Source organism: Sorex araneus, chromosome 5 (assembly GCF_027595985.1).
Source record: "Sorex araneus isolate mSorAra2 chromosome 5, mSorAra2.pri, whole genome shotgun sequence".
In the NCBI taxonomy this organism is placed as follows: domain Eukaryota; kingdom Metazoa; phylum Chordata; class Mammalia; order Eulipotyphla; family Soricidae; genus Sorex; species Sorex araneus.
In genome coordinates this window covers 198,990,268-199,017,061 of record NC_073306.1, presented here as the reverse complement: position 1 = coordinate 199,017,061, position 26,794 = coordinate 198,990,268, and the positions used below count along the sequence as shown (strand labels likewise).

The 26,794-nt window shown below is 46.8% G+C and overlaps 1 protein-coding gene across 1 annotated transcript; it reads left to right on the top strand.

Annotated features, from left to right (window-relative positions):
- Positions 1 to 309: 309 nt before the first annotated feature.
- NAAA (N-acylethanolamine acid amidase) lies at positions 310 to 26,550 on the top strand. Its single transcript, XM_004617893.2, has 11 exons — positions 310 to 578; positions 944 to 1,108; positions 5,447 to 5,573; positions 8,174 to 8,264; positions 12,331 to 12,407; positions 15,526 to 15,698; positions 16,040 to 16,102; positions 17,770 to 17,836; positions 18,898 to 18,926; positions 24,043 to 24,160; positions 24,769 to 26,550. The coding sequence occupies exons 1-10, from the start codon at positions 397 to 399 to the stop codon at positions 24,116 to 24,118; spliced, it is 1,050 nt and encodes a 349-aa protein (XP_004617950.2). The 5' UTR covers positions 310 to 396; the 3' UTR covers positions 24,119 to 24,160; positions 24,769 to 26,550.
- Positions 26,551 to 26,794: the final 244 nt, after the last annotated feature.

Here is a 26,794-nt window from a genome sequence, read left to right as displayed (position 1 = left end):
AGAGGTAGGAGTGTCGGACAGAAGAGCTCCCCAAAGCCCTGCAGTTAAGGGTGTTGCTTTTGAGGGATTTACATGACTCAGCGAGGCGCAGGGGGAGGAAAAATGCCTTTCTGCCCCTGCAGGACCCGGGCGCTTGCACCGGGTCACTGAAATGTTTCCGTTCCTTTTTGGCCGCAATTGACACTCTGCGCCCGGCGGGGTGGACGGGGACCCGCCCGCGGCGGGAGAAGCTGGGGCCGCCCTGGCGCTGCCCACCGGGGCCCGGAGGCGGGTCCCCGCGCCGCGGTCCCGGGCGACCCGGGTGGGGTTGGCCCCGCACACGCCCCGCCCCGGCTCCGCCTCCCGCGCCTCCTCGGCGTCGCGGTGCCACCAGCGGGCCGCCGCGCGCACAGGGCGATGGCGAAGCTGCTGCTGCTGCCGCTGCTGCTGCTGGTCGGGACGCGGGGGGCGGGCGCGGTGCCCGCAGCCCCGCCGCTCTTCAACGTGAGCCTGGACGACCCCCCAGCGCAGCGCTGGCTGCCCGTGCTGCGGCGCTACGACCTGGACTTCCTGCGCTCGGCGATGGCGCACGTCGTGGGGTGAGCGCAGGAGAGGAGAGGGGACCTCCCCCACCTCCCCAACCAGGGGCCGGGGACCGAGCGCGGGACCCAGCTCCGGCGCGCACAGTCCTGCGTGCTGGACCCGCGCCGAAGCTCCGTCCCCGCCCCCCGGCGCGACCTTGCCCTGCACCGCAGCCCTGAGCAGCCTCTGGAGCGTGCCGGGGAGCTGGTGGGGACCAGAACTGGCTGAGCCCGCGCGCCTCGGTCCACCTGCCAGTTTGCAGCCTGCAGCGGGCACGGCGGTCCTAAGGAACCGCGCCGTCACCCCGCAGACGCCACGCCCGCACCCCTCCCAGGCCCATCTGACACTGTCGTTTGGGTTCTTTTTTTCCTTCCATTCCTAGGGAGACCGTGCCCAAGTGGGTCCACACGGTGATCCAGAAGGGGGTCGGGGAGCTGGAGCGCTTCCTGCCCCCGCAGTTCATCGACGAGACCCGCGGCATGTGCGACTTCCTGAACTTCAGCCTGGCTGACTGCCTGCTGGTGAACCTGGCCTACGAGTCCTCGGCGTGAGTGCCCGGCCCTGGCCTTCTCGGCGGAGGGAGGCGCGGGTTCGGTTCCCGGCGCCTAAGGACCGGGTGATGGGCCGGCAGCCCACAAGCCGCGTTGCCTCTCTGGGTCAACCTGAGCAGCGCACGGCGGGCTGCAGATAGGACCGCGACCCCCTTCCCGGAGCGCAGCACTGACGCTGGCCCCCCCAAGCCGCAGCATCTGCCTCCTCCCCAGCTGTTTCCGAACTCTGCTGGGCAGTTTCTGCTCCGGCTTTATTTTATTTCAGACACCGTGATTGACAGGACTGTTCATGGCAGGGGTCCGTGTTTGGTTCGGGTTTGGGGGTGGAGGCACACCCTGCCGTGCTCAGGGATCACTCCTGGCTCTGTGCAGAGGGGACCATACGTGATGCCAGGGATGGAACTCTGGGTGCAAGAAGGCAAAAAAAAAAGCTTACCCACTGTGCTGTCTCCCTGGCACCGCTGGGGAGTTAAAAAAAAAAAAAAAAGCATTCCTGGGGCTGGAGCAATAGCACAGCGGGTAGAGCGTTTGCCTTGCACGCGGCCGACCCGGGCTCGATTCCCAGCATCCCATATGGTCCCCTGAGCACTGCCAGGGGTGATTCCTGAGTGTGGAGCCAGGAGTCACCCCGAGCATCACTGGGTGTGACCCAAAAAGAAAAATAAAATCATTCCTCTCTTTTCTGGATCCTCCAGCCTTAGAGGGGCCCCTGCATTAATGCTCTGTGTTTGGTCGTTGCTAGGGGGTCTGAATCTGTTCCCTACAAGACCATGGGCCCAAGGAGTCTGTTCTGGCTAATAGGACCCATCTAGTACTTGGTACTGCAAGAGGGCATGATAAAATGTGAGTACACAAGTGTATGAAGCTGAGCCCAGGCCAAGCGCTGGGAGAGCTTCAAGTGTGTGTGCTGGCGCACTACCCGGTGCTGGAATTAAGGCTTCTGATTTGGCTCCTGCCCTTAGGGTTTTATACCAGATCAGCATTGACTAGTAACATCTTGTACATGCGTGAAGCTTCTGGCTGCCAAGGATGATTAAAAAAAAAATTCTTGATAGAAACTTGGCTTTTCCCTGGCATCTTACTACGAACACCTGGGAAAGGTACCTGCCTCCTTCCTTAGGAAAAGGTTTTGTTTTGTTTTTAACTTTCGTTTGTGTGTTGTCGGGGTTCAAACCCAGGCACGCATGAACTTGTCACACTGAAGTGTATTTCCAAGTGGTCTAGTTTAATTTGGGCTCTTTTGTTCTTGTTTTTATTTTGGGGGCCACACTGGCAGTGCTCAGGGCCTGCTCCTGGCTCTGTTCTCAGGAATGACTCCTGGTGGGCTCAGGGGGACCCTATGGGGTGCTGCGGATCAAACCCAGATTGGCTACATGCTAGATAAGCTCCCTGCGTACTGTACTATCTCTCTGGACCCAGTTTTGGTGTTTCACAGTGGCTCCCCCGACCTTTTTCCTATGTCAGCAGCCGCTTTCTCAAGGGGGAAGGCAGTTCTCATGTCCACTCTTTGCCTTGTTTTGTTAATGTCACTATATTGAAGCAGATTAGAACAAACATTGTTGGGAAAACGTTCCTTTGGTTTTAATATCAAGGTATATTTTTTAATTGCCTGACAACAGAAAGCATCATGAGACTCTATTAGCATTGAGAGAGAGGAGAGAGAGAGAGAGAGAGGAGAGAGAGAGAGAGAGAGAGAGAGAGAGAGAGAGAGAGAGAGAGAGAGAGAGAGAGAGAGAGAAATGTTTCGTTCTCATTGTTGATGTAAGACTTTTGGAATCAGACTAGAACTAGCTGCCCTTTATGAGCTTACTGGTGTCCTGGCTGCAGAGAGGGTGTAACCTACAGTGATATAGACACGAAGCCTCCGTGCGCCTGATGGGGAACTTGTGGTCAGCGCTGCTGCTAAAAGCCTGAGTCTGGGCTCGGGCTTCAGCGTCTTTCCCAGGGCAGAGCCTGCCTGCGTCCCTCTTCCTCTGCTTCTACACTTCTTTGGGGTTTCTTAAACTTCCTTCACTCATGACTGCTTTTCCCGAGAAATGCAGCAAGGAAAATGCAATCCACACGCATTTGAATTTGATTTCATCTTTCAGCATTGCATATTCACAAACCATGTTCAGAAACATTTACTGTTGCCAAACTTTTACCAATTCCCCACGTTTGTTTCTGCACCTCAGAGACTGCCGAGGCCTCCAACTCCGGGGTGCGACATGGAAGAATCATTGTCTTGCCAAATCTATATGTCCTTGAGAGAGATTCTGCAAATTTTGCTGTACTGAGTTCTAATATTTTGTCAGTCTTTTCCTTGGCAGCAACTCTTTTGAAGGTCAGAGACCTTGGGGAAAAAATTAAAACTTGAACAAGCTTCCTGCTGAAAGAAAAAAATTAAGTCAATTTGTTTCCCTCCTAATTATAAAAGTAAAATACTAAGAAAAGTGCTAAGAAAATCAGTAAGGGTTCACTCTTAGTAGTGCTCAGGGGACCGTGTGCAGTGGGAGGGATTGAACCAAGACTTGCATGCAAAGCAAGCACCCTACCCACTGTACTACCTCTCCAGTCCTATAGAAATGACCATTTTTTAGGGGTTTAGACCTCTCAGTCCTGTTTGTGTGGCTGTACATATCTTCTTGCGTCTTCCCTAGAAATGAACAAGATGGGGGCTGGAGCAATAGCATAGCAGGTAGGGCATTTGCCTTGCACACGGCAGACCCGGGTTCAATTCCCAGAATCCCATATGGTCCCCCAGCACAGCCAGGAGTAATTCCTGAGTGCAAAGCCAGGAGTAACACTGTGCATCGCCGGGTGTGACCCAAAAAATAAATAAATAAATAAATGAACGTGATGTTTGTATATTGTTATCCTACGGCTCGGGACCGAACCCCCAAAGCTGGGGATCGGGGTGGCCGACGGGAAGAGCTGCCGGGGCTCTTCTCCTGCTCGCCCCCTGGCTGATGTTTTTTTACAGTATATAGCTTTTTATGCAGCATCACCTACTTTTAGGGCATACAGACATATCTTTTAAAAATCTCCCTGTAGTCCAGCATGGTACAAGTTTCAAATGTGCAGTTTCTTGCCCAGCAACTGCATGGGAGTTCATGAGGGATTCTTTTATTTGTTCTGTGCTGGAAGCTCCAAAGGGAAGGTACCTGCTGTGAAAGAGTTAGCCACTTGAGGGTCAGAGAGATAGTGCAGCAGGTAAGGCACTTCCCTTGCATGCAGTTGACCTAGGTTTCAATCCCGTTTTCTCAAGGGTAACACCTGAAAACCGTTTCCCAAGGAGACAAACGGAATATTTATGACTCGGAATGGTTTAATACTTACTTGTATTAAAGAAATTCCTAGAAGAGGGAGGTGAGCTTGACCTAACTTTTAATGAGGGTTTAAATCAGCTGTACGCTGCCAAGAGATGAATAAGCCAAGACCAGAGGTTTGGTTGAGCCGAGACTGGCACCATTTCAGAATGATGCTCACGCTCCATCTTGTTCGGTGTGTTTATGACGCTGTGTGTGCTGAGGACAGGCGTTAGTAGCACTGAGCAAACACAGCAGCACTGCGTCTAGTTGTATTTGCATTTTGAATTGTGCATCTGTATTCTTACTTAAGTGTTATCTAGCTGGGGGCCGGAGTGATAGTACAGTGGGTAGGGCATTTGCCCTGCCTGCGGTCAGGTTCGATCCCCAGCATCTCTGGTTCTCCAAGCCTGCCAGGAGTAATTCCTCAGTGCAGATCCAGGAGTAACCCCTGAGTATAGCCAGGTATGACCCAAAAAGAAAAAATGAAAAAATTAGATCATATAGCTAGCTGATGTGTCTATTATCAGAAGGAGGAACTATTTTTTTTAAAAATATGTAGTGAAGGTGAAGTTGAATTAAAGACTTCATTAAAAATAAAAACTCATTTTTCTTTCTTTCTTTTTTTTGGCTTTTGGGGTCACACCTGGTGATGCTCAGGGCTGACTCCTGGCTCTGCACTCAGGAATCACTCCTGGCAGTGCTCGGGGGACCATATGGGATACTGGGAATTGAACCCGGATCGGCCTCGGACAAGGCAAATGCCCTACCTACTGTACTATCGCTCCAGCCCCAAAATTCATTTTTCTTAAAAAAAAAATTTTTTTTGTTTATTCATGCTGTCCCTCTCGGAGAGCCCAGCAAGCTACCGAGAGTATCTCACCCGCATGGCAGAGCCTGGCAAGCTCCCTGTGGCATATTCGATATGCCAAAAACAGTAACAACAAGTCTCACAATGGAGACGTTACTGGTGCCTGCTTGAACAAATCGATGAGCAACAGGATGACAGTGATACAGTGATTCATGCTGTACTTTTCCCTTTTTCAGATTCTGCACCAGTATAGTGGCTCAAGACTCCAGAGGCCACATTTACCATGGCCGAAATTTGGATTATCCTTTTGGAGACTTCTTGCGCAACATGACCTTGGATGTGCAATTTATAAAGAATGGGAAGGTATAGTCCATACAGTCTAAGATTTGTAAGATTCAGAAATCAAAGAAAGTTTCTAACCCAAGTTAGCCAGGATTGGCATTGCCTGCACTTATAATACAACAACAAAAATTCAACTTCTGTAAGAACAAAATCAGAAATGTGCATCAATCATGTATAGAAAGAAGCACCATCAAACAGTATTCCATAGGGAAATTTCCACAAGTGTGTGATCAGTTATTCACTTACTCATGAGTCAGATTTTTCCTCTGCTTTCCCATGTTCTGGAGTGGGGTATGTAGTGGGTAAAAATGCCAACTTTGGGCCTAACCATCCTGGGTTAAGCCTTAACTTCTGTCACTTTATCTGAGAACTTGGAAAGTAATTGAAATCTGTCTTGCAAACCACAGCTCAGAGAGGTTAATAATTGCTTTGTGGATCTAGTTTTATAGAGATAGTTGTAAAGGTGAGATGATTAGATATGGAGATAGTTCTAAAGGTTAAATAATTCAAGTAAGGTATGTGACAGATGCCCAGTGGTGCCCAAATATTCAGTTTGCTCGACAGATGTGATTGGCCCACACCTCCTATGTCCGACCTTCAAAAAATTATAGTAGGGTTGGAGAGATAGTGCAATGGGCTAAGTGTATCCTTCGCATGTGGGAGACCAGGGTTCAATCTCTGGTATCACATAGACTCTCTTGAGCACTGTCTGGAGCAATGCCTGAGTACAGAGCCAGGAGTAGCCCCTGAATACCACATGGTATGGCCCAATCCCCTTAAAAGTGTATGTGCTATTGTCACATTTCTATGTAAATGTTTAGAAAAATTACTTACGTTAGTCAGTGTTCACTAAGTACATGAGTATTATTGCCTAACAGAGAATGCAAACGATGTTGATTTGGGGGTACCTTGTGTAAGGACATACTCTGTCCTTTGCATCGATACGGAGTCACAAACTAATGAAAAGTTTTTACTACCTTTAGTAAAAACTTACTTTCTTTTGTCACCTGATTTTTAATTTTTTTTTTTCAAATAAGCACCACACTTAGCTACTGATGATCAAAGCCAGGGCCTCGCCATATGTTACGCATGTCTGATATTGTTCAGCCATATCTCTTATTGTCATCTGATTTTACTAGGTTTTGGCAAAAAAAAATGTGTCAAACCAGGCTCAGTCACATGCAAAGCAAGCAGATTAACCCCTGCACCATCTCTCTGGGGTCTATTATATTTTTTCTTAGCACGTTAAATTGTGAAGTTTAGTAGTGGTCTAATTATCATGATTTCACAGTGTTAAGTCCATATCCTGTTTCAAGATATATGCAACCACCATTCTATACATAAAAATTTCTATACTACCTACTGGTGACATACTCATAGGCTCTTATGATTATATATTTGAGTTTATGCATTCAGTACAGAAGAAATGAAATTATAGTTAACAAGAAGTGAAAATAAGGATGTTCCTTTTTTCCCCATCCAGAATCACAGATGTGCCATGTTCTGTCTCTGGTGTCCCAGATTAAGCTGTCTATGTCACAAAAAAAAAAAAATCATGAAATCTCATTAACCACCAATTTCTCGGGCGGGCTCAGTAACATCTCATTTCGTCCTTTCCCTGATATCTTAGAAGTCTCTCTTGACTCGGCCCTCCTAAGGATGTTGCACTGGGGGCTCTTCAGGGTCAGGGGAATGAGATCCAGCTTGTTACTGGATTTAGCATATGAATACACCATGGGAAGCTTGCAAGGCTGTCCCATGTGGGCAGGAAACTCTCAGAAGATTGCCAGTTTCTCCCAGAGGGAGAAGTAGGCTACAAGATATCGTTTCTGAGAGCTTGCTTTTAAGTCTCTCTCTGGATATTGGCCGTTGATGGGATTACACACACCTGGGTTCCTCTGCCGGTACCTTCATGCATGACGCCTGTCCGAACGTGTGGAGAGGGGCCTCCAGTATGGCTGTAGCTAGGTTCCGGTGGTCTTCCGCCACCAGGAGCTCTACTCGGGCTGGGGAGGGAAGCTGGAGCCCATCCGCTCCGAGGGGCCCCGGGGAAGACAGCAAGGCGTGCGGGCAAGAGAGTCTATATAAGGCAGCTATATTGAGTTTTATTCTATTATATTAGAACTTCTAAGAGTACACATACATATCATTAACTCTGCAAAGAACAAATGGGCAGAAAAGCAAAATGTTGTAATGTGTATCTCTTGATAGTTGGATGAATTGCTTTTTGCAAAAATAAAAATTATTTGTGTCCTTCACAATTTTTACAATTAGTTTATGTTGCTTTTATAATTACAAAAAGCTTTTATAAGATAACGAATTATACAATGAAATAGAAAAGAAAAATTATATGCCCCCTGCAATTCATGAAATTATAAGACAGGAAAAAACAGGCAGTTTCAATGTTCATTTGGATGTTTTGCATGTTAGAGCCCCATATTTGATCTTTGTCCCCTCGTGATTGTCTAAGGACTGCTAGGAACCCCCCACCCCTCAAGCCCTGAGCCAAGCGTTGCCCTGAGAACTTTTCTGGATTTGACCTAGATACAAAAGTCACAAACAAAAAATTTAATGTGATTTTGGTTGGAACGGTAAAATGGTGCCTTATCTCTTGATTTCAGGTTGCATTCACGGGAACCACTTTTATTGGCTACGTGGGGTTATGGACGGGTCAGAGTCCGCACAAGTTTACAGTTTCTGGCGACGAACGAGGTAATCACAATGAACTCCCACGCATGTTTGACCGTATCTGCTCTTGTTCAGGTTTCGCCAAGTAATTGGAGAAAGAATTTGGAAGTGTCCCTGATACCCTCGTGATCGGTGCTTCCGTTGCGGTACAGGCAGGCAGGGACATGCTGGCAAAGAAGATGCTTCCGGATAGTGGTCATCCTCAGAGATGTCCTGCAGGAACGTGCACTAGAGAAGGGAAGAGGAGGGAGGGGACGGTGGGGAGGGCAGCTACAGAGGCTGGGGAGACTGTTGCAAAATGAAAGCTGGCAATGCAGTGACACCGTGGGGAAGAAGGTGGTGACATTGAAGGTGGAGAGGAAGGCTGAGGCCATGGCGAGAGGCATGATGAAGAGTGTGAATCGAAGCATAAAGGAAGTGTCAGGAAAATTTTAGGCCAAACATGTCATCTGTGTGTGTATCTGTGAGGGGGCTGGGGGCCACACCCGGTGCTGCTCAGGGGCCATTCCTGGCTCTGCGCTCAAGTGTGGCCCCCTGACTGTTCAAGGAATCATACGTGGATCCAGGGATGGAGCCAGAGTCCCTGCCACCACAGCGGCCAGCAAGGCAAGGGCCTCACCTCCCGAACTACCTCTCTGGCCCCTGATTTATATTTTCAACTAAATATTTATATTTTCAGCTGAGTTTCGGGGTAAGAGGTAACGAAAGTGTCGGGAAGATAGTGCCATAATGGCTCTAGAATGGCATTGTAGAGGCAGGGGCTGCAGGTGTTTTTGAGTTCCTTACACACTTCCTTCTGAGTTTTCTCACTAGATCCTTGCCATCCTGTCGGGTAAGTCAGGCCAGGGTTATTACTCCTGTTCATTCCGCAGGGGAGGAAACGGGCTCACAGACAAAGTGCTTGCTGGGAAGCGGGAGAGGCAGGTCTCAAATTGCTCTTCTGAGTCCTGGCTCGGTTTGCCCTGTTGTGCCAGTCCCCAGGTGTCAGGGGACATCATTCAGTTCCACAGTTTGTGGCAAATCCTGAGACCTCTGACCTCAGGAACTTAACCTCTGAGTTAAGGAGGGAGACAAGGAGTAGCTTGAAGTTGAGTGTTGGTCTCTCATGAACTGCTGCTGGCTTCGTGTTGCTTTTGCTTTCTTTGGCTCATTCTTATGGTTTTACATAAGACTTTCCCAGGAAGTGGCTGGTTGTGTGTGTATCAGTTTCCATGGTGGGAGGTTGTTTATCCTAAGGTATTTCTTCAACAGCTCCTCGAATTGCAGCCATGAGTGAGTTTGGCTCTCTAATCAATGTACCCTAACGATGGCATGGCAGTTACTGAGGTTTAACACAGAATACAACATGTGTGTATTCCAAGCTGGGCACTTCCCCTCATTGTTTTCCATCTCAAATTGCTTTGCACTCTGATCAGCAGAGCCTAAGGAATGAGCGGTTTGAAAAGAATTCGAGTTATTTTGTAATAACATTTAATTGCACTTCATTTGATTTTGCCTCTTTTTCCCTTTTTTCTGTGCCACACTAGAAGTCCCAGACCCAGGACTTCATACATGGGAGGTGTGTGTGTGTGTGTGTGTGTGTGTGTGTGTGTGTGTGTGTGTGTGTGACTACTGAACCACCAACACCACTCACGAACGGCTTTTCAATCTTCAGATGTCTGTGTTACATTTCATAGGGACCATTCCTGGAGATGCTCCGCCTGAGGGCTCAGTGCCCACCGGAGCCACCCCCCGCAGCGGGGGGAGCAGGGGTGCCGGCTCCCTGGCCCTGCGAACGGCCTTTTAAAAACATCTAAATCTGAGTATCATGAAAACGAGCTACGTTTAGTTATACTTGTCTCTGCTAAGATTAAGTCACAACAAATGAAGCTGAGTTAAAGTGTCCGAACAGGGCGACTTCTCTGGGGCCACAGGGATAATGCTGGACGTTTTGGAGTGGAACAACCAGATTGAGAAGCAGGAAGCAGCCGAGGGTGTGCAAAGTGCTCGGACCCAGTAGTTCCGGGTTTATGCCCCGGTCCTGTCACTCCCTAGCAGGGTGACTGTGGCGTGCCACCTCTTTGCTTCAGTTTTCTCTCAAGGGAAGCCGAGATGATGGGATCTGCTGTGAGCATGAGAGGATCCGGGTCCAGAAGTCACTGCAGGCATATCTGTGGTCACTGTCCCCTCTCCAGGGCAGCCTCCTCTGCTGCCCACACTGGACCCGGCCCCCAGCCTCTCCTCTTGGACATCTGCTACGCTTCTCAAGTTTGTTGAAAAATCTCTTGGTTTTCTTTTTCCCTTTCATGCCCTTGGTCCGCCTCCACCTAAAACCCTGTTCTTCTCCTGGTTTTCCATGTCTCAAAAAGTGTCATTTCTACCCTCAACCAGTTGCTACCAAGAGAATTCTTTATTCCTCCCCCACGCCGTAAGCTGTCTCGGCTCTACCGCCCCACCGGGCTTCCCCTGCCCGTTCCCCTCTGGTCTCCCGACTGCTCTTGTCTTCCTCTCCCTCCCGCCAGCAAAGACAGATTGTTCCTCTCACACCTGCACTGACTTTCCATTTCACTCATCACAAATCCGACTGACATCAAAACTCATTGTGATCACCGCCTCTACTTCCTGTCTGTCTCCTGCTCACTCTCTGCAACTGTGGCATTCTTTCTCCTCCTGTCACCCGTCATGCTTTTTCCTGTCCGGGCTTGCTGACATCTGTGCTTTCATTCTGGAATGCTGTGTTCATGTTAACTCAACTGTCTGTCTGTACCTCAGGCTGTTTTTCTGCCTCTCACAACAGGAGTCCTCCCTCATCATTCATGAGTATATTGTTGTATTATTTTCCTGATTATGACACCAGAATCTTTTCCTTTATGTCCAATTCTAAGAGTCTGTACCAAAGGAGATGCTCAATGCATATTTCTTCTCTGAAAATGTTTCTCTGGAGATAGATCTTTTACTGAGAATTTTTAAGATACTAAAAGTAATTTGGGAGAATGTAAATGTGTGTTTTTAAAATGAATCGAGGGGGCTGGAGTGATAACACAGCGGGTAGGGCATTTGCCTTGCACGTGGCCGACCTGGGTTCGATTCCCAGCATCCCATATGGTCCCCTGAGCACTGCCAGGAGTAATTCCTGAGTGCAGAGCCAGGACTAACCCATGTGCATTGCCAGATGTGACCCAAAAAGCAAAAACAAAAACAAAAACAAAAAATGCTAATTCTAATCCTACTGAATATATTATCTAAACTATAATAATAAAAATATTTTTTAAAAATAAAAATAAAAAATAAAATGAACCAAAATGAAACTTAAGTTGTGATAAACATTCTTTATGGCATTCATAATTTTTTTAGCATTTATAATATTTATGATTAACTTCTCTTGGACTCTGTCACTGTATCACTGTCATCCCGTTGCTCATTGATTTGCTCAAGCGGGCACCAGTAACATCTCCATTGTGAGACTTGTTGTTACTGCTTTTGACAAATTGATATATGCCACGGGGAACTTGTCCGACTCTGCCGTGCGGGCGAGATACTCTCGGTAGCTTGCTGGGCTCTCTGAGAGGGATGGAGGAATTGAACCCTCTTGGACACATAATTTAATTTTGCCTATGTCAATAGAATGATTTCATTTAATATAAATATCATTGTTTCTAAGTACAAATGATTCTGTTTTAAAAACTTGAGTGACAGTCTTTATGTTTATTTTTAAGCTGGAAGATCACATGCTTATTGATTATGTGTGTGAACACACAATATTTATCATGCTTTTATGATTATTGTGAAATGTTAAGGCTTAATCTTTGAAAGAAATCTACCTTTCTTGCCTATCAACTTGTACTGTAGAGGAGTAACAAGGACTAAGGAGATTTTTAAAGCTTGTATTTGGGGGTTCAGAGAGTTAGTCCAAGGGGTAGAATACTTGTCTTGTGCATAGCCAACCTGGGTTTGACCCTGGTACTACATACGGTCCCCTGAGCACAGGTGTGATTCCCTGAACATAGGGCCAGGAGTAAACCAGGTGTGGCCACCACAAATCAATGATAAATAAATGAAACTTGCACTGGGCAGTAATCGTGAATATAACTTCCCTTCCTGGACTTGGCAGACAAAGGCTGGTGGTGGGAGAACATGATCGCTGCCCTATTCCAGAGACACAGCCCGGTCAGCTGGCTTATCCGCACGGTGAGTATCCGGAACGCGTGTCCCACCCTAACACCGCCTTCTAAATTATATGCTCATATAGGGATTTTCTGTATCATTTAAAGATGATGTTTTTTAATACAAAGAACCACTTGAAAAGAGTAGACATTTGAAGGCTGCGAAATGACTCTCAAGCTCTGTGGGAAGTGGGAGGCAGGAGAAACTGGACACTCGTTAATGTGGCAGGCCAGCTGTGGTCAGTAGGATGATACTGTAAGGGGAAGGCCCCCAGTGTGAACTGTGTACCCCGGTCAGTCTGGACAGAGTGACCGTGAATTCATCAAGGCTCGGCTCCTGCCCCTCCGCAGGTGGGAGCGACTTTCAGGTACTGGCTACAACAGACACTTCTTTTTTGTTTTGTTTTGTTTGGGGTCTACACCTGGCAGTGATCAGGACTTACTCCTGGCTCTGCTGTCAGGGATCACTCTTGGCTGTGTTTCGGGAACTATATACGGTCCTGGGGATCAAACCCAGGTCAGCTGCATGCAAGGCAAGTGCCTCACTGAGCTGTCCTATTTATCTGGTCCCCAGATAATTTTTTTTTTTTTACTGATTGAGTTTTTGTGATTCACATGTTGTTAATAATGGTTTCCTGTGTACATAGTTCTAACACCACACCAAACCCCAGTGTCCAGTGTACCCACCCCCAGACCCTCTGTACCCCACCCTTACCCCACAAACTCAATTATTTTCATCAGTTCTCCCATCGTTGTTGCCTCTACCCCTTTGTTGCTCCCTTGCTGTGTATCTTTTAAGTCCCATGTGTGAAAGAGATCATTCTGTATCTGTCCCTTCCCTTCTGACTGATTACACGCAGCATAATATCCTCTAGTTCCATCTATGTCACTGCAAATTGCATGATTTTGTCCTTTTTTAGAGCTGCAGAGTATTCCATTATGTATATATACCACAACTTCTTGATCCAGTCACTTGTAGTTGGACACTTGGGTCATTTTCATGTCATGGCTATTATACTAAGTGCTGTGGTAAACACAGGTCTACATAGAGCCTTTCACATTAATATTTTTGTGTTTGGGGGTTAATGTCAAGGAATGGTATTTCCTGGTCGTATGAGAGTTTTTTGAGAGGTCTCCATATTTCCTCAGTGGATGAGGGGCCCCCCGCCATTACTTGCTATTTCCATGCTCTTTGATATGAACCATTTTCTCTGGCATGAGATGGTCTCATTGTTGTTTTGATTTGCATTTCTCTAATCACGAGTGATGATGAGCACTTTTTCATACGCCTATTGGTCATCCATTTGTTCTCTTTGAGAAAGTATCTGATCACTCCTTTCCCCATTTTTGAATGGGGTCATTGGATTTTTTTGTTATTAAGTTTTCTGAGCTAGACTATAACTCAGCTTACTCACTGATGTACCTAAAGCAGCACACATGTATTTGGTTTTAACATACTTGCTTGTATTCTCTTATATACATCCTCTGAGAGATGTGTGGAGAGCCTGGCAAACTACTGAGAGTATCCTGCCTATAAGGCAGAGCTTGGCATGCTCCCTGTGACATATTCGATATACCAAATACAGTAACAATGATGGGTCTCATTCCCCTGACCCTGAAAGAGCCTCCAATATGGAACCATTTGGAAGAATGAGTAAGGAGAGGCTGCTAAAATCTCAGGGCTGGGACGAATGGAGACATTACTGGCGCCTGCTCAAGCAAATCGATGAACAATGGGATGACAGTGATACAGTGAAATTTTCTGAGTGCTTATATAGATGTTGCATATTAGCTTCGTAACCTCAGTTTTGGAATGCAAGGCAAAATATGAGTTTTTAATGCTTCCTGCACATAGATGTGCCTTCCTTTCAGATTTTCCATTTGCAAATATTAAACAAGCAAATCAAATGTTTGAAAAAGTAGCTCTATGCATAAAAATAGAACATCTGCTTCACACAACCAATTAAACAGCAGAGGATAGCCCAAGTATAGACTATAATTTGATTACAGAAAGCACATCCCAAGGACACATGCCTGGTGCATAAATCTGGTCTTGATCTATGGTTTATGGCCTTTAGTTTTTAACTACATATGGCAGTGCTCAGGACTCATGCCTGGTTCCAGGAATCACTGCTGGTGATGTTCATTGGAGAGGTTTGAACCCAGGTTGGCCATGTGCAAGATAAGAGCCCTACTCACTGGACTGTCTGTCTAGCCCCGGCATCATTCAACCTTTCTGTGACCCTTTCTCACCTGACTCTGAATGATCTAGTCGCTCTCAACTTGCAAATCCTCTAAACTTTCTATTCGGTGCTCCTTAAAAAGTATACTTCTGCAGTCTTTTTTTTATTTGTTTATTTGGGGGATACATCCAATGTCCCCATCTGGTGCTTCAGGGCTTACCCTGGGCTTTGTGCTTGGGGATCTCGCCTGCTAGTGCTCGGGGGACCCTGTGCGGTGGGTGCTGGGGATCAAACCATTGTTGGCGCTCTGCAAGGCAAAGGCCTTAATCTCTGTCCTCTCTCTCGACCCCTTCCCTTTTACTTTCATTCTACCTTCTGTTTGTCTGTGGCTTCGGCTCACATGTCAGTCCCCGGGTCGCCTCTGCTGGTGTCCTGGCTAAGGTTGGGTCCCTTTATCCAGGCCATCCGATGCTCTGTGCTTCCACAGTGTCTCTTCCTGGATTGGCACACATGGCGCAATGTCATGGGTGCTGGCTGCCGACTCTCCTCTCTACCTTTGGAGTCTGGGAGAACAAGGGTCCACCCCAGTCCATTACTCTGTCCCTCATCAACACAGTGCCCAGCACATAGGAGATCTTCAGAGAATACCCATTAAACAAACACATGCACAGAGATGTGGGTTTCTTTGTGAGGCTGACCTACTGAGAAATTTTGAGAGTGGGACCTTGAACTTGTCCACAGCTTTCCTTTTGGGAGAGAAATCTGTTGCTGCCGCCCCCACTGAGGTTTCCTCCTTCTCTGGAGCCCTGATGGTGAGAACAGAGGTCAGGGCAGTTGAAGATTATAGCAGGTGCCTCATCTCTCGGGAGACGAGGCCTTGAGTTCGCTGTCCATCCTCTGTCCTTCGGGATGGAAAGCTCTGCAGACTGGGATGGTTACACGCGCTGTCTTTCTCTTCAGACCCTGAGTGAATCGGAAGACTTTGAAGCCGCTGTTTACAGGCTGGCTAAGACTCCCCTCATCGCCGATGTTTACTACATTGTGGGGGGCACAAACCCCCGCGAGGGAGTGGTCATCACACGGGACAGACGGGGCCCAGCAGACATTTGGCCTCTGGATCCTCTAAATGGCGCGTGAGTACACTTATAGGGGGAATCATCTTATAACAGTGCTTTTTTTTTTTTTTTTTTTTTGCCTTTTTGGGTCACACCCGGCGATGCATAGTGGTTACTCCTGGCTCATGCACTCAGAAATTACTCCTGGCGGTGCTCAAGGGACCATATGGGATGCTGGGAATCGAACCCAGGTCAGCCGCGTGCAAGGCAAACGCCCTACCCGCTGTGCTATTGCTCCAGCCCCAACAGTGCTCTCTTTTGAGTTGGTGAAGCTGAAGATGTTTCTCATCTTTCTACATTTCTTCCTCGGTCCCCAGTGACCTAGAAAAAGGTGAAGTGATGGGCTTGGTCTCTTGTAGGTGGTTCCGAGTGGAGACGAACTATGATCACTGGAATCCCGTGCCAGAGAAAGATGACCGCAGGTCAGTCTCTCGACACTCAGCTCTGCAGCGTTTTCTTGGGGTCGGGAGACAGTGTCCCTCCCCTGACTCAGAGGACTGCAAGGGCCTCTTCCCCCACCACGATCCTGCACCCCTCGCTGGTGCCCTGGACGGGATGGGAAAGTGTGGTATGTGGGATATGGCAGTGGGAAGGGAGCCGCCTAGCATGGCTTGGGTGTTAGGAAGATGGGGTCGGCCGAGGTCTTGGGTTGGGCACCCTAAATCCCACCACCTGCTTTGCTGATGACACAGGTAGGCCTCGTGGGCCTCCTGCACCCATGTGTGACAGGAAAGGGGAGGGGAAGGCCACGATGTTCTGCATCAGATGTTTCAGAAATGAAAACACTGCTCTTCTTAAATAAGCAACTTCCGTGGGGGCTTTCACTGTCATTCTCACTTGGAAAATTTTCTAGAGGAAGTCAGTGTGTCCACAGCTAGCAGGTTCTCGTGTAGAGACCATCCTTATCTGCAGTTTCCTTTCATGGTTTTCTTTTAACTCACAAGTGATCCAGAAATAGGATCTATATTAAACAGAGACCACAGCTACTTAACTTTTATTGCAGTGCATTGTTTTATTATTGTTGGTTTTTATCTCTTTGTAATTCAAAATCATACCTTATTATAGGTATATATGATACATAATATATACCTATAATATATAATATTATAAATATTATAATATATTATAATATGTAATATTATAGGTATATATAGAGGTATATTATAGGTATATATATATAGGTATATATAAGGAAAAAATAAGTATAAGGGAAAAAAAACAATATATTTTGTAAGTTGCTCCTTGAATGATGTAGATTTAACACATTGATTCTTCCGCCCCTCTCGGAGAGCCTGGCAAGCTACTGAGAGTATCTCACCTGCACAGTAGAGCCTGGCAAGCTACTCATGTCATATTCGATATGCCAAAAACAGTAACAACAAGTCTCTCAATGGAGACGTTACTGGTGCCTGTTCGAGCAAATCGGTGAGCACGAGATGACAGTGATACAGTGATGATACAGTGAACACATTGATGTTGGTGCTACCAGCAGAGGCTCCCACTAGAATGTGGCTTAGTGAACACAAATTGCAGTGCTAGCATCAATGTGTAAAACTACGTGAATCCACTCAAGTGTGGATCTTGTCCTCCCCATGGTTCTGCATTCAGACGGAACCAACTTCGGATGCCAGTTGTTCAGTCTACAGCTTATCACTGGTGTATTTTCAGAGGGCCAACTCTAAGTTAGACTCTGAGTTTGTGCTCCTGAGGATTGGCACCTGACTCCTGAGTTTCTCAAGAGTCAACTGCACAGGGTTTGTACTGTCCCAGGTTTTAGGCACCCGTGGGTCTTAGAAGCAAGCCCCAAGGCTGCTGTGTTTTCCCTTGGCTTTACTGTCCCCCATGTTTGGTAGCAACTGTACAGCTCTACAACGGTCCACACTCAGCATCCCGGATTCCTGAGCAGATGGGGTCCGTGGCCTGACCTGGTCAGTTGGGATGGCTATAGACTAGGCAGGGAACACGCTTGGGAGCCAAAATTGGTTTTGGGGAAGAGGGATTACTGGACTTACGCCTCCCAAAGTGAGATCTCGTGAGACTTGGGGGGTTTCCTGAAGAGCCAAGTGACCTTTGCGTGTTGTTCTTGCAGAACGCCTGCCAACAAAGCCCTTAATGCCACAGGCCAAGCGAACCTCAGCCTCGAGGCCCTTTACCAGGTAATTCATATGGAAATGTGCAGTTTTCACTCAGGATGTTTATGATTATTAGCAATTGGGAATCAAAACTCGTCTCTCAAATCAAAAACACATGTGGCGATCAAAGTGTTAGAGTAAAATGTGTACGTGGGTGAAAACTTACTTTGGGTGGGTGCATTATTGGGTCGGAGCTTACTCCTGTGCTCAGGGATCACTCCTGGCGGGACTCAGAGTCATCTTGGCACCATACGGGGTACCAGAGATCAAACCTGGGCCAGTCTGCAAACTTTATTTTCCCAGAAAGTTGGTCATGATTGGGTTCCAGTCATACAATGTTCCCATGCCTTCGCCAGTATACATTATCTGTCACCAGTGTCCTCAATTTCCTTCCTGTCCACCCCCCAACCCCCGCCCCCAGCCTGCCTTTAGAGCAGATACTCTAAGTAGTGCTTAGGAGGCCTGAGCCTGGCAATACTCAGGGCCTCCAAGTCTGCATTTGGGAGTGCTGGAGTCAGGGAACCAGGAATGCCAGGGATTGAGGGTGTGCCAGGTTCGGTGTCTTGCAAGATAAGTGCCTTTACCCCTACACTATCTCCTTGGCCCCATAGTAAACCTTTTTTTATATATAATCTTATGGCATTTTCCAAACTTATTTCTATATATTTTATCACCATCTAATTGTAGTTGCCTATTTAAAAAAAGAGATATCATTGTAATGTATTTCCTTTTTTTTTTTTTTTTTTTTTGCTTTTTGGGTCACACCCAGCGATGCTCGGGGGTCACTCCTGGCTCTACACTCAGGAATTACCCCTGGCTGTGCTCAGGGAACCATATGGGATGCTGGGAATCAAACCCGGGTGGGCCGCGTGCAAAGCAAACGCCCTACCTGCTGTGCTATCACTCCAGCCCCTGTATTTCCTTTTTTAAAAAGGAAAGAAGCAGAAAAGTTTCAAACATCTGTAAGGATCTTCCTAAGATGCACTAAAAATACACTATGGTGTCAAGTTCATCTTTCCTGTGAATTCTTCATTTATTTCTTCTACTCTTTAATCATCTCTGTAATACAATTTTTCCCTTGGCAGGTTTTGTCTGTGGTTCCAGTTTGTAACAAGTAAGTGACCTATGAAACACCAGTTTCTCCATCACCCCAGAACAGTGAACTCCCACATGCTCTGGCCAGGCTGGGATCTGGGGACTTTGTAGCAGTAAACAAAACAAAGTTCTGCTCTCTTGGGACCTTGGTTGCAATGGGGTGAGTGGAGAGGAAGCAGGAGGAACCAGTAAACAAAGAGATCCTAAAGCAGGTAAGGCACGCATGACAAAGACACCACCATGGAGAGGCTAGGGCTGGAGAGATAGTCCAACAGGTAAGGCACTTGCCACTGAAACCCTGGTACCACATAGGGCCCCTGAGCAGTGCCAGGAGTGATACCTGAGCATAGCGCCAGGAGCAAGTCCTGAGCACCATTGGCGTGGCCCAAAAAACCCAAAAATAAAATGAAAGGTTGGTAAGGGGGCCAGGAAGACAGCCCAGTGTATGCTTTGCATGCCAGGGCCCCGGGTTTGATACCCAGCGCAACATGGTACACTGGGCACTGCCAGGGAATGATCCCCGAGCGCTGCTGGGTGTGCCCCATACACAGATAAAAATAGGAGGTAGAACAGTCTGTACCGGTTGGCTAAATGTCATTGGAAATAGCCCCCAGGCCTCCTGAGAAATCCTTGGGAAGCCTTCTTTCAAAATAAGAATAAGTGAAAACAGGGCCAAAAGGGAACACAGAGATAGTTGAGAGGGACAGAGTGTGTCCTTGTGTTCACAGGACCCTGCGTTCTGTCAGTTGCACCTTGTGGCCACACTGCTGAGGAGGCTCCTATTACAGATGCACTTGTAGGGGGGGGAGTGAGAGGGGGAGAGGGGGTGTTAAAGACCTATTTCTATTCTTACAGGGCTTAGATTAGATCACTGTCATTGTCACTCTCATCCACTGTTCTTCAATTTACTCGAGCGGGCACCAGTAATGTCTTTATTACACTCAGCCCTGAGATTTTAGCAGCCTCTCCTTACTCGTCTTTCCCAACAATTGGAGGCTCTTTCATGGTCAGGGGAATGAGACCTATTGTTACTGTTTTTGGCATATCAAATACGCCATGGGTAGCTTGCTAAGCTCTGCTCTTGTGGGCAGGATACTCTCGGTAGCTTGCCGGGGTCTCTGAGAGGTATATAGATTAGATGGCGAGGTTAAAGACCTATTCCTGTCCTTCCAGGGCTTACATGGCGGGCATAAAGACCTATTCCTGTTCTTATAGGGCTTAGATGCGGGGTTAAAGATCTATTCTTATTCTTACAGGTCCAGTATGTCGGGGTTAAAGGACCTATTCCTATTCTAATAGGTCATATATATCAGGTTAAAGGATTATTCCTATTTCTTATAGGTTTTATATGTCAGGATTAAAGGACCTGTTCCTGTTTCTTTGGTTGGTTTTAGTTTTTGCCCACACCCATCTGTGCTCAGGACTTACTTCTGGTTCTGCACTCAGGGATCCTGACTGCTGGTACTCAGGCAATCATATGGGGTGATGTGGATTAACCCAGATCAATGCATGCAAGACAAGCCCCCTATCAACTCTACTTTCCCTCTAGCCCCTGTTTCTCACCATTTTTAAATTAACTATATTAATGGTGAACATAAATGGTTATTTATTTTAATAATTGTCCCATGCAGTGGATAGCCCTTATAATTCTAAATACCTACATTGTGATTAGTTGACTAAAGTGTGATTGAGTCACACACTCTCCAGGTATTAGCTTTTCCTCTGCTGATAGTCTGAACTAGTGCCGGAGAGGCAGCTCAAGGGGCTGGAGCACATGCTTTGCATGAAGGAGGCCAGAGTTCATTTCCTGGCACCTCATGTCCCCCCACCAAGCACTGTTGTGAGTGACCCCTAAGCACTGCCAGATATGGACCAAAGATTTAAAATCACACCCATACACAAGTGCTCTGAAGTAAAGGGACCAGGAAGACGAATCAGAGGACTGGCATGCAAGCTATGGGGAAGCCCTGTATTCTGCCTCTGGCATTGTATGTTCCTTAGACAGGGAACATAAGACCTTCCCAACACCGTGACATAGGTGTCTGTGTACTCCCCTTCCCGCCTCCGCTGCTTTCGGTGGTTTCCTTTAAGTTCCCATAAAGAGAATCAGTGAGTGAAAGGTTATGAATGCTTCCAACTTTTAGATAGTAGCCAAGTTTGTGTGTCTAGCTTGTTTCATGTGTGATAGGAGATAAAGTTGGTACCTGGTGTCATCAGTTAACATTCACCTTTATGGGTGTGTAACCACCACCAGCTGCAGACTGTGAATTATGCAGTTAAACAGAATCGCATACATATTGTATCTTGGTATACCTGAAACTTCCAATTATGATGGAAATAGTATAAGACAGTGCAAACGGGATGGGTAGAAGACAGGATTTGTGAAATAGGATCTGAAGGCTTCACAGTAAGCTAGTCTCATTGACAGGTGCTGTTTCAGTGTAGGCTAAGTACTTTCTTGTGAGGGAGCAGAGTCAAGATGAAGATGAGACAGGAAACCACATGTGACTCAAACTTGGTTTAAGCAAAGAGCTTCCTCTTTCTTCTCTTGTGCAAGTAAGTGCACATCAAAGACATGAATAGACCTTTCCCTTACATTTAGTATTTTCAGTTTTTTAGTAATGTAATTTTCTTCATTATTAAATATTTTCTTGCCTTGCTCACTCCCAAACTGTCTGAGACCTACATATTCCCTCATTTATTTATTTAGCAGTACCAGGTGGGGATGGAACCCAGGACGTTCTTGTGCAAAGCCAGTGCTCTGTTAATGAGCTTGATTTCTGGCTTCTGCTTGTTCCTCTTTTCAAGTTTTGTATTAAAAGTGGCACAGACAATTCAATCAGCTTAATCAATGGCTGAATAAATAGCAGTGCTCCTTCATTAGAAAAAAAAGGTGGCACAGAGTAACTGAGAAACTCAACTGCTAAGGTGTTTTTGCCCAGATAGTATATCTTAAGATTGAGTCAGGATTCAAATTCAGGCAGTCTTGTCCCATAGTTAGTCCTTTGCTTCTTCCTTCCATCCTTGTCTGCCTCACACATTCATTCTCCAACACTTAGCCTAAATTTTATTGTTTCCTTAAATTCTTCCGTGGCCCACCTGCTCCAAGTCATCGTTCTCCATGGCTATATAAAGAATATTCTTTAAATATTCCTCGGATATCACAGCAGTATCACTGTAGGCCATACCTTATAATTAAATCATTTGCATGATTTATCTGAACTCGAATCAGGCTTCAAACCTTGTGTCTTTTTAACTCAGTCCAGAGCAATGTATTTCTCTTGATGAATTAATGATAAAGAGTTTAGTTTTTTTTTTAAGTGACTGAGCACACAAAGCTTGTTTTTTTTTTTTTTTTTTTTTTTTTTTTTTTTTTTTTGCTTTTTGGGTCACACCCAGCAATGCACAGGGGTCACTCCTGGCTCATGCACTCAGGAATCACCCCTGGCGGTGCTCAGGGGACCATATAGGATGCTGGAATTCAAACCTGGGTCGGCCGTATGCAAGGCAAATGCCCTACCCGCTGTGCTATCACTCCAGCCCCCCAAAGCTTGTTTTCATTTGAGATTGTGAATTTCATGACAATGAATTTAAGTGAAGGCTGTTACATGTTATCAGTGCCTGGTTTGGAATAAAGTTTAAATCCATCCAAAATACTGTTTGAATAACATCTGGAATGTTTTTCACAGATAGAACTATTGGGAATTAGAATTTACCATATAGCATGTTTCTCTGGTGCATGAGAAATTGCATTTAATTTATATGTCACCACTGAGTCAGAATTCACACAGATCTTGGGGCCTCTGGCCCTTTGCACCTGATGGCTGCTTCAAATGAAGGGACTGACAAAACTAAGCTCAGATCTACACTACAAATAGTGAGTTCAGAGCTACAGATCAGTTCTGACATACAACTGAATCTGAAGCAGTATATTTTATGCTACCTCCTTGTGCTATGAAAAAATATTAAAATAATAGCAGTAGAGAGCAGAATTATGGGGGGGGGTTTTTTGTTTTTTTTCTTTTTGGGTCACGCCTGGCGATGCACCGGGGTTACTCCTGGCTTTGCACTCAGGAATTTCCCCTGGCGGTGCTCAGGGGACCATATGGGATGCTGGGATTCGAACCCGGGTCGGCCGCATGCAAGGCAAACGCCCTACCCACTGTGCTATTATTGCTCCAGCCCCGCAGAAGTATGTTTAAAGCAGATAATTAGTTGACATCCATTCTGGGAAACTTTCTGATCTTTGGGAAAACTCTGCATGTGTTCATGTGCTCGCAACGGCTGGTAGGTGATTCTGCCAGGGGCAGTGCCACTGGCATTCAGAAGTGTGTGTGTGTGTGTGTGTGTGTGTGTGTTTGGACTCAAAGTTCTTCAGGTCTTTTACTCTGCAGAAAGCTGAGCAAATGATTTTGTACTTTTCCCTGGTGATTACGGGGCTGTCGAGGCTGCTCAGGACCGTCTCTGACGCTGCCTGTGTGTCAAGACTTCACTGGGCCGGCGACATGGGCCCTCCTGTTGTCTGGAACTCACAGGCTAAGCAGCACCAAGCCAGCTTGCAGGGCCCGTGCAACCCACGTGCCGGTGGGAGCACGGAGCTCAGCCTGGCTCCGATGGCTGCCTCGGGGTTGCTGGTGGCTGGGTGTGGGGCCTGGATGCGAAGTCTGCGGAGGGCAGAGCCGGGATTGAGGGCTGAGGTCGGCTTCCTGTCCCTGTCACTGCAAACACACACATGTGTATTCCTTTTGGTTTGGGTTCTTGAGCGCCACCCCTGACCATGTTTTGGAGCTGCTCCAGCTCTCCGCTCAGTGGGTCCTTGAGGTGCTGGGGGTTGGCCCAGGAGCTCCCACATGCAGAGCAGAAGCCCCAGCTCGTTGACCAACTCCCCAGCCCCGCCTTTTTGTTCCTTTGGCGCGGGTGGGGTTACACTAGCTGTTGCTCAGCACTCTCTCCTGACTCTGCCCAGGGAGCACTTTGGGTACTCAGGGTGGCATGTGAGGTGCAGGGGCAAGAACCAGGGTTGACTGTGCAGAGCCAGCACCTGCACCCCGCCACGTGTTTATACAAAGTCGCTTGAACCAGGGGATGTGGATATAAAGGGATATGCCTGTAAAAACGCCTCTCATTCTTTTCAGACTCACAGTTTATACGACAGTCATGAGCGCTGCCAACCCAGAGAAGTACATGACTAGGATCAGAAATTTGGGTTAAACACGAACAAGCAGGAGAGTAAATTCACCTGTATTTTGAAAGGTTTGCTGAACTTTGACCTTTTTCTTTGGGGGGTGGGGGGTGGAGGGAAAGGAAGTGCTATTTCTAGTAGAAGATGGTTTCAAATTATTAACATTTATAATACGTAATGTTTTTCTGGCAGGCATTTGCCAAGGACTGTCATTTGTGTCGGATTAATATCCTGGCTAGGGATCTATTCGAATTCTTTGCATGGAAGTGAATTTTCTAGGGCCAGGGCCTCTTGTCCCAGTCAAGACCTGCTCTGGGGCACGGTGTCATCGGTGTCATCTCTTCACTCTCTGGTGGGGATTTGGCAGGTCACACTTGTGTCCTGAGGGTAATAGTGAGACAGGCCCAGGATCTCTGAAGGATAAGACAGAGTCCGAAGGCAAAGGATGTCTCAGGATTTATTTTAGGCATCCTGGAGCCCAGAGGTGAAGGGAATGACAGAAGGAAAAAACAGGAAATCTTTCTCACTGTCTGTGAAGTTGACCCACCTTTCGGAGTTTGTAAATCTAGCCTGATGATTTGTTGTTTGCTTTTCATGAGAATGTAAAAAAAAAAAATCAGTGTTTGAATTAAATTCAATTAATTAAATTTAATTAAATAAAAAGTTTTTTCTATTACAGTTGCTGTTTTTAGAAAGTGACGTTTTTGAGGAGAAACTCGAAGCAAAGTGAAAGAACTGAGTGACTTTCTGAACTGACTTAGCTCCTTCCTCACTAAACTTTGCAACCGTGAAGCATCCCTTGAAGGAAGAGCAGAGTGCTTTTGGTGAAGTGAGTAACTGACATCTGCCATTCAAGTCCAGATTTGCCTGAACCCTCTCTTAACTTCTGTCCTGACTTGAATCACTCCAGACCACTGGACCCAGGGCAGAGCAAGCCTTGGGCCTTAACCCACAACTTCTTATATAACAGGAAGAACTCTGTGACCGTACCCCAGCTTCCAAAGAAATGCGTTGGTGAGAACAGTTTATTGTCAAGTGCTTCCGGAAGAAGTCACAGACAGAAAACGATTCTCCTGAGAGAAATGGATGACTCTGATTTGAACGGAGTCTGTTTGAATATTAATTCGACCTTTGACCATGTATGGGCTTCCCACTTTGTGCAGTGTCTCTATGTTGAAAACAACAGCAAACCCCCCGCCCCCCCCCCAAAAAAAAAAGACTGGAGAGATAGTACAAAGGTTAAGGTGAATTTGCCTTTCACATGTCTAACCTGAATTTGATCCCGTGCACCCCAGAGGGTCTCAGAGCATTGCCAGGAGTGGTCCCTGAGCACTGACCAGGAGCAAGGCCTGAGCATAGCTGGCTGGACCCACCCACCAACAAAATTAATTAACTTTTCAAAAACCTGGGAGAATGATTTCAAAAACGGATTTGTCTGCTTCTTTGTTGCCACACCCTGTGGTGCTCAGGGCTCACTTCTTCCTTGCTGGCAATGCTTAGGGGACCATATATGGTGCCAGATATCAGCTGCAGCAAGGCAAGCACCTAAGCCTCTGACCTGTCTCTCTCGGGCCTTCTTGCACTGCTGCTCAAGAGCAATACAGGACCAGTTATTTGTAGCGGTCACTAACCATTACTTAACAAAATATTAGAGATGTTGGCAAGGAGAACTTTTTTCCATGCCAGGATGGCCGGCGATGTAGCAGGAGGCACATGCCTTGCCAGTGTGATGCTGTGGATTCAGACCTGGGCATTGACAAAAAAAATTTTTTTCTGAGCTACTTGGTGTTGTGTTCTACCTGCATTCTTACCCTTGGAATTCTGTGGCTCTCAGAAGAATAAATATGCCAGGACTTGGGGCTGGAGTGATAGCACAGCGGGTAGGGCATTTGCCTTGCATGCGGCCGACTCGGGTTCAAATCCCAGCATCCCATATGGTCCCCTGAGCACTGCCAGGGGTGATTCCTGAGTGCATGAGCTAGGAGTGACCCCTGTGCATTGCTGGGTGTGACCCAAAAAGCAAAAAAAAAAAAAAAAAGCCAGGACTTACCTAAGTTGATGAGGTTCAGAACAGATCACTGCAAAAACGAGCATCTTGCACGAGGGAATATGAGGTGGTGGGAGCAGGAAGAGCACTCCGGCCTCTCTCCTCCTTACTTCCTCCCTGAAACAGATGGCGAAGCCCTCTCGTGAGAAGTGCCTCTCCTTTCCCCCGCAGAAAGGAGAATCCTCATCCCGGAGACAAAAGGATACGCAGAAAAACCTCCAGACCAACCTCACAGGATCCCCCGTGGTCAGCACTTACCTCATACTTCACAGTCATCATTTTCTCTCCCACTTTCTACCCATCCAACTTAGCAGCATATTCTCAGGTCTCACTGTCTTTTGAACTGCATTTTCTTAGGGAGTCTCCTGTATCAGCCGGAACTTAGTTTGAATAAATTTATATGCTTTTCTTCTGTTAATCTGTCTTTGAATTTTTTTTTTATCTTCAGACCCAGTCGGGAACACCGCAGTAGCCAAGGAAATTTTGACTCCCCAAAACTATCTGAAATAAACTCAATGCGGCCAGGGGCTAGGGCCAAGGGAACTGGGAAGTTGCTACTCAACAGACAGAAACTTTCCCAAGTGCTTGGTAGTGTTAGCGCAAAAACCTATTTTCCTGCGTTGGTGGGTTCTTGAGAATTGTATGAAAGATTTGCATG

What these genes read in the sequence shown, in the direction of transcription:
- NAAA (XM_004617893.2), top strand. Translation starts at nt 397, where the DNA reads ATGGCGAAGCTGCTGCTGCTGCCGCTGCTGCTGCTGGTCGGGACGCGG. An exon ending in CTGGCCTACGAGTCCTCGGC is followed by an intron (nt 1,109 to 5,446) that starts GTGAGTGCCCGG and finishes TCCCTTTTTCAG; the next exon opens with ATTCTGCACCAGTATAGTGG. An exon ending in AATTTATAAAGAATGGGAAG is followed by an intron (nt 5,574 to 8,173) that starts GTATAGTCCATA and finishes TCTTGATTTCAG; the next exon opens with GTTGCATTCACGGGAACCAC.